Here is a 12143-nt window from a genome sequence, read left to right as displayed (position 1 = left end):
CCAATAGAAAAGAAATTCTGGAGCTCCTGGGTGACTCAGTGGGTTGAGCCTCTGCCTTCGGCTCAGGTCATGATCCCAAGGTCCTGGGATCAAGCCCCGAATCAGGCTGTCTGCTCAGCAGGGAGCCTGCTTCCCCCACCCAACCCCTGCCTGCCTCTCTGCATACTTGTGATCTCTCTCTGTCAAATAAATAAATAAAATATTTAAAAAGATAAGAAAAGAAATCCCATGCCTTGGAAAACAAAAGCAGGGGTAGCTATCAGACAAATCTACTGTGTCTGATCCTCATATCAGACACAATAGATTTTAAACCAAAAATAGTAACAAAGGACAAAAAAGATAATTTTATAATGATAAAGAAATCAATTCATCAAGAGGATATGACAAATGTAAGTATTTGTATTCACCTCCAAGAGACATGGCCATTCTAACAATGCCCGACTGTCATGAAATAAAGCTCCTACTATGGAATTTCAGGCATTTGAATTAGATTAATGAGGTAGGGACCCCAAATGAAGTAGATATGCTTTCCTGAGACTCCCACAAGATCACACCGGTAGGAAAAGACAAAGCAAAATATAAACTGCTGTCTCCAAGTACCAAAGACGTTCCACATACCACAGCATGCTAACACCAAGAGGTAAAAGGCATGAACCCAAGGTTGTACCGGTAGAATATGATAGGGTTGGAATTCCAGTCTAGATGACCCCTCCTGAAGTCTGTGCACTATGAACTACGGAGAACAAAAGAAGAAAAAAAAATGCAGCTCAATTTTAAAGTCTCCAAAATACAACAATGAAAGAGTTATGATTGATAACATGGAGGGTAAGGGATCATCTAACTATTACAAAAAATATGAATAAGTTAACTTTTGTTCTATTCTTTACAACTGACCAAAAATAGAATGCATATTTGGTCCTGTTCTTAATATCCTTGTGCATGTTTTCATTTTTATTCCACTCCTGAGTTCACTTTCTTCCCCCAAAGCTTCCTCATTGCATTTTTCACCTCTGCGTTTCTGAGTGTGTAGATGATGGGGTTCAGCATGGGGGTGACAACCGTGTAGAACACAGCCACCAGTTTGTCCTCAGTGAAGGTGGAAGATGGTCGCATGTAGAGGAAGATGGCAGGTCCAAAGAACAAGAGGACCACTGTGATGTGAGAAGCACAGGTGGAGAGGGCTTTGCGCCTCCCCTCTGCAGAATGATTCCTCAAGTTGAACAGGATGACAATATAGGAGGATACCAAGATGAGGAAAGAGAAAACAGAGATTAAGCCACTGTTGGCCAACACAGGAACTCCCTCTACAGAAGTGTCAGTACAGGCAAGCTTGAATAAGGGATGGAGGTCACAGAAGTAGTGGTCAGTCACATTGGGGCCACAGAAGGGCAGCTGAACAGCAACAAGGATCTGGACCATAGAGTGAATTATGCCCCCAAACCAGGAGCAAGCCACCAGAAGGCGACACACAGTCCGGCTCATGATGTTTCTGTAGTGAAGGGGTTTGCAGATGGCCACATAGCGGTCATAGGCCATTACCGTAAGCAGGAAGATCTCAGTGACCCCAAAGAAGTGGAAGAAGAATATCTGAGCCACACAGCCCTCCAGGGAAATGGTTTTAATCTTGGCAAGTAAGTCTGTGATGAATTTAGGGACAACAGTAGAGGAGTAAGTGATCTCCACCAGGGACAGGTAGCTAAGGAAGAAGTACATGGGGGAATGCAAACTCTTACTGACATTGACTGTCAGGACAATGAGACCATTGCCCACCATTGTGGCCAAGTACACAAGAAGAAACACTACAAAGCACACTCTCTGTACCTCTGGATCCTGGAAAAGACCAATGATAATTAATTCAGTCACGTTATTTGTATTCGCCATGGAATCCAATTAGGTGTTCTGGACACAAGGTCATGAGAGACCTGCAATAAAACAAACACCGATTGCAACCGATTCACCTCACTTATAACATGTTAGACTCTGTAATTCACTTTACAATATACTAATCACCAACTCATTCATTTGGCCCATATGTACTCATTCAGCATTAAATATTAGCAATCTAATGAATTTACATATTAGAAAAGTAAGGCTCAGGGAGATTGGCTATGCACCCAGGGTCACACAGAAAGTGGTGAATTCTGGGTCTCAGAACCAGGCTTTCTGATTTCAGCCAGAAACTCATTTCCAGTTCACTATAAGACATTCTGAATTGGGGAGCTGTTTAAGTTCATAGCCTTTATTATCTTCATAGCATTTATTATCTTCCTTGTATTTTGATAGCTCTCTTCTATTGGGAAAATCTCATGAGACACTTCTACTCCTAAATCCCTTGTTTCCTCATCTCTGCCTCAGGAAACATCTTCCTACTAATGTAAGACACATTTATAAGCAAATAGATTACCATCATAGCATTAGCCAAAACCTCCATCCTATCATATACTTAAATTCCTGTTTGTGTAAGAACATTTAAGATTTACTCTTAGAAACATTCAAGTGTATCAAACAGTATTAAGTGTATCGACATACTCTGCATTTGATTTATAGAGCTTGTTAATCTTCTAACTGAAAGTTTGTACACTTTGACAAATATCTTCCCGTTTCCTTTATCCCCCAGCCCCTCATACCCACTGCTCTGCGGTTTCTGAGGTTTTTTTTTTTTTTTTTTTAGATTTACATGTAAGTGATACGAAACATTATTTGTCTTCCACCTATTACCAAAAAGCCCCGCATCAGGATCTCTGCTCAGCAGGGAGCCTGCTTCCCTTCCTCTCTCTCTCTGCCTGCCTCTCTGCCTACTTGTGATCTCTGTCTGTCAAATAAATAAATAAAATCTTTAAAAAAAAAAAAAGCCAGAAAGAAATAATATCAGGTCAAGTTTTTCTAGGCTTTATCCTGAGGGGATAGAATATCTGATAGTCTTTTTTTTTTTTTTTTGAAAACTACCTTTTCCTATCATCTCTGTCTTTTCTGCATTTATTCCTCTTTCTGCTATGTGCCACCAGCCATTCCCACCACCTCTCCCACAGAGCTGATGAGAAGTACTTTCTCTCTCCCCACAATGCTGCCTCACTGAGGGTCATGGAAAGAAAATGTGATGAGCATGTGAAAGCCTAAATCAGCAGGTGAGCATCCAGACTCCACATCAGACAACCTACTGGACCCCAAACTAGAGCAGAATGACAGAATGTAGACAACACTCACAAATAAATGTAAGAGAGAGCTTGAGGTACCCAACGTGACTGATCTCAGATGATTTAATGAAACCTCCTTCCCAATCACACACTCCCACTTCCCACTTCATCATTCCAAAATGGTACCTCACAGAATCACAAAACTGTAAAGGACTTTAAAATCATCAAATTTTATGTTACATATATTTAATAATAAAAATGAATGAAATACCCCAAAGATACAGGTGTAGTGAAAAGAAGGGGCACCTGTACCCCAAAGTTCATAGCAGCAATGTCCACAATAGCCAAATGGTGGAAGGAGAAGAGACTCCCTTCAACAGATGAATGGATAAAGAAGATGTAGTTCATATATACAATGGAATATTACTCAGCCATCAGAAAGGATGAATACCTACCACTCACATCAGCATGGATGGAACTGGGGAGGATTATACCATATGAAATAAGTCAATCAGAGAAAGACAATTATATGGTTTCATTTATATGTGGAATATAAAAAATAGAGCAGAGGCTCACATGGGAAGGGAGGGAAAACTCAATGGGAAGAAATCAGAGAGGGAGACAAACTATTAGAGACTCTTGGCTCCAGGAAACAAACTGAGGGTTGTGGGAAGGAAGGTAGGTGAGGGGATGGGGTAACTGGGTTATGGGCATTAAGGAAGACATATGATGTGATAAGCACTGGGTGTCATACGCAACTAATGAATCACTGAACACTGCATCAAAAACTAATGATGTAATATATGTTGGCTAATTGAATTTAAATTTAGAAAATGAATAAATGTGATTCTTAGCCTCATCCTCTGCTCACATTCCCCAAAATTTTTTCTAACCAAACCACCTCATTTACAAATGAAAACTTGTGGCTTAAGAAAAGGAACTGTCCTCCCCCAACATCCTACAGCTGATTTTGTACCTTCTTTCCAGCCATATCACCTACCTTTAGATCAGAACATCTGGTGTGGTTTTGTTCCACCTTAGAACAGGGAATTAGATCAGATGGATCTCAAAATACTCAAGTGCAAGTATGAAAGGAGTCACTCCGTTGGAATAGCTCATTCTCAAGGTGATGCTCTGGTTGGGAAAACTAAAATAGGTTGGAGCATTGGATTTCTCCCTGGGAATCCTGGTCCCTGGACAAGTAAGGTGCTTTAGCTAATAATCCCCACCCAGCTGATTTTTCACTGATAGGCCCAATGAGCAAAGTCCAGGTCACACTCAACTAAGCCCCTGAGAGTGGTGCTGAAAATATTTAGAGATCTTTTACTCTAACTTCCGTTATTCATAGAGAAGTGACAGAGGCTGAGAGGTTCATTGCTTCTCAAAGCCACACACTAGGTATTTCCCAAGCTACTAAATCAGAAATCAGTTCTCTTTTAATAACTCTAAACTACCATCAGAACATGCCAGGTGGCTGTTACTGTGATTCAAGAATCAGATCTTGCTCCCAGTAAGAAAACACCATGTTCCAGGGAGCTTTTAGAAAATAAATAGATGGCATCTAAGATAAATCACAAAAGAGGAAAGTTTAGAAGATCTGGGTCTGGGTTGATATTTGGATAATATCGAAGAAGTAAACAAAAGCCACATAAATCAGCAAGCTCAGAGAATTTAAGATGCTGTTTTTCATGTAGAAAACAAAGCTACCCACTGAGAGTCCAAGGTTCTGTTAAATGCTTAGATCCTTGAACTATTGAAAATAAATTAAGCCACACACAATAATCAAGGGAAAAACTACCCCCCATGGAATTTCTTTTCTCTTGGGTGAAACACTACCAAACAAACTATGATTAGGAAAGTTTCAAAATCTGTTTCAATTAGTTTAGTGAGATTTCTGTAAAGTTTTTGTACCAAATAATTAGGCATAAAAGAGAATATAAATAATAATAAGGAGAAGAAAGTTGAAGGAAGGACATAAAGGGAAATTTTTTCCAGACTGAACTACTAAAAATGGAAAGGAGAATGAATAGAGAGGAAAGCAAGGACTTGACGGGGCCAGGAGAGCTGGGCACTAGCTCTGGTCATAACTGATTAATTAACTGATAACCTAACTTGAGTGCATTATTCACCTCTCCACTTCTCACTCTTAACTGGTTCTGCTTCTATATAAAATGACAGAGTTCAGCTGGATTATTCCCCTCGTACCTTCCAATTCTAACAGATTTATGTATAAGTCACTTAGATCCTAGTGCCTCACCATCTATCAATGTCTGGCATATAATACCTGCTCATTAAGTCTTGCTGACTTTGTCCATACTACCCAAAGCAATCTACTGATTCAATGCACTCCCTATCATAATTCCAATGGCATTTTGCACAGAAGTATTTAAAAAGTCCCAAAATTTGTATGGAAATAAATAACAGCCAACTGTTAGAACGGATAAATGAATTCAGTAAAGTTGCAAGATAAAAAAAATATACAAAACTCAATTGTGATACAAATGTCTATCAGACACATGAAAAAATGTTCATCATCCCTAGCCATCAGGGAGATTCAAATTAAAACCACATTGAGATACCACCTTAAACAAGTTAGAATGGCCAAAATTAGCAAGACTGTAAACAACGTGTGTTGGAAAGGATGTGGAGAAAGGGGAACCCTCTTACACTGTTGGTGGGAATGCAAGTTGGTGCAGCCACTTTGGAGAACAGTGTGGAGATTCCTTACGAAATTAAAAATAGAGCTTCCCTAGGACCCTGCCATTGCACTACTGGGTATTTACCCCAAAGATACAGATGTAGTGAAAAGAAGGGCCATCTGTACCCTAATGTTTATAGCAGCAATGGCCACAGTCGCCAAACTGTGGAAAGAACCAAGATGCCCTTCAATGGATGAATGGATAAGGAAGATGTGGTCCATATACACTATGGAGTATTATGCCTCCATCAGAAAGTATGAATACCCAACTTTTGTAGCAACATGGACAAGACTGGAAGAGATTATGCTGAGTGAAATAAGTCAAGCAGAGAGAGTCAAGTATCGTATGTTTTCACTTATTTGTGGAGCATAACAAATAACATAGAGGACATGGGGAGATGGAAAGGAGGAGGGAGTTGAGGGAAATTGGAAGGAGAGATGAACCATGAGAGTTTATGGACTCTGAAAAACAACCTGAGGGTTTTGAAGGGGCAGGGGGTGGGAGGTTGGGGGAGCCAGGTGGTGGGTATTAAGGAGAGCACATATTGCATGGAGTACTGGGTGTGGTACAAAAAAATGAATACTGTTACGCTGAAAAGAAATTTTTTTAAAAAAGGTAAAAAAAAAAAAGAAAATGATTTTGGGCAAAAAACTCTGTTAGTAGTTTAGAAAAGAATGTTGAAAGAAAAAAATGTAATATAACTACCCAAAATATAGGCACTAACCATATATAATCAAGTACACGATTTAATGCTCAGTTAACTAGCACATTGAGAAAGTTACGGAAGTTCAAGTTTCATTCTATTCTGAAAAGAATGTTTATAGCAGCAATGGCCATGGTCACCAAACTGTGGAAAGAACCAAGATGCCCTTCAATGGATGAATGGATAAGGAAGATGTGGTCCATATACACTATGGAGTATTATGCCTCCATCAGAAAGGATGAATACCCAACTTTTGTAGCAACATGGACGGGACTGAAAGAGATTATGCTGAGTGAAATAAGTCAAGCAGAGAGAGTCAATTATCATATGGTTTCACTTATTTGTGGAGCATAACAAATAACATGGAGGACAGGGGAAGATGGAGAGGAGAAGGGACTTGAGGGAAATTGAAAGGGGAGGTGAACCATGAGAGACTATGGACTCTGAAAAACAGTCTGAGGGTTTTGAAGGGGCTGGGGGTGGGAGGTTGGGGGAGCCAGGTGGTGGGTATTACAGAGGGCACGTATTGCATGGAGCACTGGGTGTGGTACATAAACATGAATTCTGTTACACTGAAAAGAAATTTTAAAAAAAGAGAGAATGAAACTTAAGGAATCTAGCTAAGGAAAAGACACAGGAGGTAAGCATAGCATTTTACCATCCAGAAATTTTCCAAGTTCATGATTTGATTTTCAAATTCTTTACAATGATGAACCAGTAGTATTCCTATAAGAAAGCCAAACTTCCTGAAATGAAAATTAGACTTTTCACTGTATTGACTAGAGGAAAAATTGTGTAAATATCATATACTTTGAAAAATAAGTCCTGCTTTATATAATGTATTTTTTAAATTAAAAACAAAGTAGATGGTTTGAGAAAAAAAACTCAATTGTGCATCTATACACTAAATAATGGAACTATCTGAAAGAGAAATCAAGAAAAAAAATCCCATGTGTGATAGCATCCAAAAGAAAATAATACTTAGGAATAATTTTAACCAAGTTGGTGAAAATCTGTGCACTGAAAACTATAAGACATTCATGAAAAACAATGGGGACACACAAAAATGAGAAGATATTCCATTCTCATTGATTGAAACAATAAATATTACTAAAATATCCATACTACTCAAAGCAATCTACAAATGTAATGCAATCCCCATCATAATTCCAATGACATTTTGCACAAAAATATAAAAATCGGTCCTAAAATTTGTATGGAAACAAATAAACCTTCTACAGCCAAAACAATCATCAGAAAGAGAAAAGCCAGAAGCATCATTTTTATTTCAAATTTTATTACAGACACATAGATCAGTGGAACAGAGTAAAGAACCCAGGAATAAACTCAGGCATACATGGTATTTAACTTATGACAAGTCACCAAGAATAAACAATGAAGAAAGGAAAGTCTCCCTCAATAAACAGTGTTTGGAAATCTGGATAGCCACATAGGAAAAAATGAAACTGGCCCCTTCCTATAATACACATATATCAACTCAAATGGATTAAAAACATAAGACCTGCAACCAAAAAATCCTAAAATAAAACATAGGAGACTACTCCTTGACTTAGGTCATGGCAATGTTTTTTTTGGATCTGACATCAAAAAACAAAAAACAAACAAAAGAAGCAAGCAAAGACAAAAAAGCAAAAATAAACAAGTGGGACTATATGAAACTAAAATCTTATGCACAGTAAAGGAAACTAACAAAATGAAAAAGCAACCAACAGAATGAGAGAAAACATTTATAAATCCTACACTTGATAAAGGGTTAGTATCCAAAATATATAAAGAACTCATTCAACTCAATAGCTCAATAAATAAACAAACACACAAATAAATAAATAAATAAATAAATAAATAAATGTTGAGCAGAGAAATGAATAGACAGTTTTTCAAAGAAAACATATAAATAGTCAACAGGTACAAGAAGAGGTGTTCAACATCACTGATCATTGGAGAAATGCAAATCAAAACCACAAAGAACTATGGCCTCACACCTATTACCAAAAAGACAAGAGATAACAAGTGTTGGCAAGGGTGTAAAGGGAAACTTTATGTGCTGTTGGCAGGACTGTAAAATGGTACATGCCACTATGCAAAACAGTATGAACAATCCTTTAAAAAAAATTAAAAACAGAATTACTATATGAACCAGAAATCCTCCTTTTTGGTATTCATCCAAAGAAAGGAAAACAGCATATCAGGGAGATATCTGCACTCGCATATTTATTGCAGCATTATTCCCAAAAGCCAAGTTATGGAAACAATCAATGGCTGTTAACAGATGAATGGATGGAGAAGATGTGATAATATAATACACAATGGAATATTACTCAGCCATGAAAAAGAATGAAATCTTATCATTTCATCAATATGGGTTGTTCTTAAGGACATTATGCTAAGTGAAATAAGTCAGAGAGTGGAAGACAAATAATGTTTCGTATCACTTACATGTAAATCTAAAAAAAAAACCTCAGAAACCGCAGAGCAGTGGGTATGAGGGGCTGGGGGATAAAGGAAATGGGAAGATATTTGTCAAAGTGTACAAACTTTCAGTTAGAAGATTAACAAGCTCTATAGATCAAATGCAGAGTATGTCGATACACTTAATACTGTTTGATACACTTGAATGTTTCTAAGAGTAAATCTTAAATGTTCTTACACAAACAGGAATTTAAGTATATGATAGGATGGAGGTTTTGGCTAATGCTATGATGGTAATCTATTTGCTTATAAATGTGTCTTACCAACACCTTGTACACCTTAAATTTACACAATGTTGTATGTAAGCTATATGTAAATAAAGCTGGAAAAAATAAAGATGTTATTTATTTACAATAGCAGCAAAGCCGTAAGTGTCCTAAGAATACATCTAATCCAAGGAACTGGGTGCAAAAATTTATCAACTTGATTTAAAACACTAAAGAACACCAAAATAAAGAAGAGCATGGCAAAGAATGTCAAGGTCTGTCCATATCTCTTTCTATCCCTTTTTATTTTTAACCCATAACCTTTACGTACTTTCATTGCCAAGAGTTGCCCACACTGCCCCTGTTCTGGAGAAACTGAGAAATTCTTGCTAAGTTCACGGTCCAGAGACAAAGACTCACTAAACACACTTACAATAGTATCTTACATACTAGAAGAATTCAGTAACTTTTATCACGCACATAAGCTTCAGGAGTGCAAGGCTTCCTTCCTTCCTTCCTTCCATCCTCCCTCCTTCCCTCACCTTCCCAGCCAGGTGGAGAGTTTGGTTCCCAGACTTCCATAGGAAGGACACAGGGGAGAAAGGAAGAGGGGCTGGAGGTGGAAGCAAGCCCAGGACCTGTTCCTCGTGGACACCTTCACTGCCTCCTGCTGCCCCGCAGCCTGCTGGAAACGGGGTCAGATGTGGGCAGCCAAGGCCGGGGGCCAGTGTCTCATGTACACCTTCACCCCACCCCAGGCTCCATCCTAGTCCACACTCCCACCTCAGTGGCCTTTTTTCATCCCCCAAGTTCAGCCACCTCTGTGAGGAGGGGCTGGGTGGCCTGCACTGGCTAAACACAAACCCAGATGGAACAAAACAAAAGAGCATACTTACCACATGCTACATGATCAGTAAACATTGGAGGAGTGAATGTATCCATCTGGTATTTAGAAGAGTATTAAGGTATTCTGGGTTTTAGGAGAAAAGGCAGGAACACGGGAATAGGAAGACAAGAAGGAAGAGAAGACAAGGGCCTAAAGAAAGAGTGTGGCAGCCACCTGCACAACAGACCCTGACCCAGGACTTGACAAAGCAACCTTCCCAAGCTGGTATTTTTACTGTCTTCACTGGTAAACATGGAAATTGAAACCCAACGGGGTCATTAACCATGAATAGTTAATGGTCAATGGAGGAGGTCATTGAGGTTAACGGTCAGTGGAGAAGGTCACTGAGAGGTCATGGTCACTGGTTGACCCTCAGGCTAGATTCAGGCAAGTGGATTTTCCCCACCACCCCCTCTCCTTGGAATGTCCACTCTGCCCACCTTCCCACAGCCACAGCCACTTCCAAGCACTCACCTTGAAGAGGTGAGTACATAACTTCCCTGGCTTGTTAAACCTGCCACCCACTGATGTGGAGTGGCCTGTCTCTTTCTTCCATCTCTCCCTGCCCTCCGTCTACAAGGGTTGGTTTGTGAACCAACAGTAATTAAGCAAGACATCCCATGCAGCTCTCCTAATTTCACCCTGCATAAAGCCTGGCTCCTTCTAGCAGCAAAAATGAAGGAAGACAGAGGGGGATGAATGGGGACCAAAGTCCCTGCTCTGCTGGAGAGAAAGAGAAGGGCTGAGAACTTAGCTATCCCTGGCTCTGCTCTCTGTTCCCACACATCGCCACCAATACTCCCTCCTTCAAAACTTCCTGATCCCTCCTACTCAGTGTCTGTTCACTGTTAACCTTGAAAATAAAACTGCCAGTTATTGTACCAGCAAGAGTGGGTTTACGCCTACAGAACAGAGAATTGCAACCAGCATTTGAAAACTCATAGAGGAAGGCATGGGGTGGCTCCTGTAAACAGAAAGTTCATTCGAGTAAGCTGAGAGTTCTAAGCATAGTGTTCTTTCATAGGCTGAGCTGTGACCTCGTTTATTGGCTGGGCTGCTGTCCTGGGAGAAGGAAAGCCTGTCTTCCTTCTTGGGGGATGGTGAAGTAGTATTGATGTGTTTTTGGAGTAGTGTTGTTGGGGTCTGCAGCCACTAGCCAAGAAGGAATTCTTGAGAGGTCTTTGGTGCAAAAAAAGTGATTTTAGTAAAGGAGGGGAACAGGACCCATGGGCAGCAAGAGCTGCAGCCAGTTTCTGCCCCGGATTGTGAGGGGCAATTGAACGTACACTTTGGGGTTGGGGGAAGTAAAGATAAGGGAAGTTCCAAAAGTATTTTCATATGCTAAAGAAGACTCGCAGAATACCAGAGACCTTCTATCTTCCCACCAAGGTTATTTTAATGCCTCGAGCAAGGCATTAAAGCAGTTGGGAGCTTCCTGGAGGAACTACACTCCCGCCTGAGTCAAGTATTTGTCGATGAGTTGCAGGTTGTAAGGACAGTTACCTTATCTGCGTTTCTTTCTGCCTTTGTTTCCCACATTAGGGTAGCAGGGGAACTGTTCTTTTCCTGTGGGCTCTGCATTTGAGGACAGAGGTAAGTAGGGCATGAACACCCTCCCCCTGGCTGCCCTCCTGACTCCATTATAGTGAGGTCTCCCCTTATTAATTTTCACACAATCTTTGTGGAGGAGTTGGGGTGGGGAGTGTAAGGGCCTACTTAGCCAGAGTGAGCCATTTTGTTGCTTATGCAGTAAACTTAGATTGACCCTGCCTCCCCCCACCCTGAGGAGCTTACTTAGAAACAAGTCTGGGAAAAAAAATATGACTGACCAGCCCCTGATGACACAGCCCATATCCCAGGACCTGTCAGGTCAGGGGGAGGTAACAGAGCCCAGAATACAAGGATGAGTCAAACCAGGTGGAGACATCCAATCAGGAAAGCACCTCCCTAACCACCCACGAATGTGGGCCCTGCCTTTTGGGCACCTTTTGGGTGCCAATTCTGACCAGAGCGATAGGCTAGTTC

General features: G+C 40.2%; 1 protein-coding gene across 1 annotated transcript; it reads right to left on the bottom strand.

Moving 5' to 3' along the window:
- Nucleotides 1–951: 951 nt before the first annotated feature.
- Nucleotides 952–1881, bottom strand: LOC116859361 (olfactory receptor 4B1-like). The gene has a single exon (XM_032844592.1). The coding sequence runs from the start codon at nt 1879–1881 to the stop codon at nt 952–954; it is 930 nt and encodes a 309-aa protein (XP_032700483.1).
- Nucleotides 1882–12143: the final 10262 nt, after the last annotated feature.

Source organism: Lontra canadensis, unplaced genomic scaffold (assembly GCF_010015895.1).
Source record: "Lontra canadensis isolate GAN:19392208 unplaced genomic scaffold, GSC_riverotter_1.0 scaffold154, whole genome shotgun sequence".
In the NCBI taxonomy this organism is placed as follows: domain Eukaryota; kingdom Metazoa; phylum Chordata; class Mammalia; order Carnivora; family Mustelidae; genus Lontra; species Lontra canadensis.
Note: the sequence above shows the minus strand (reverse complement) of the source record. Positions and strands in the feature narration are given on the sequence as shown.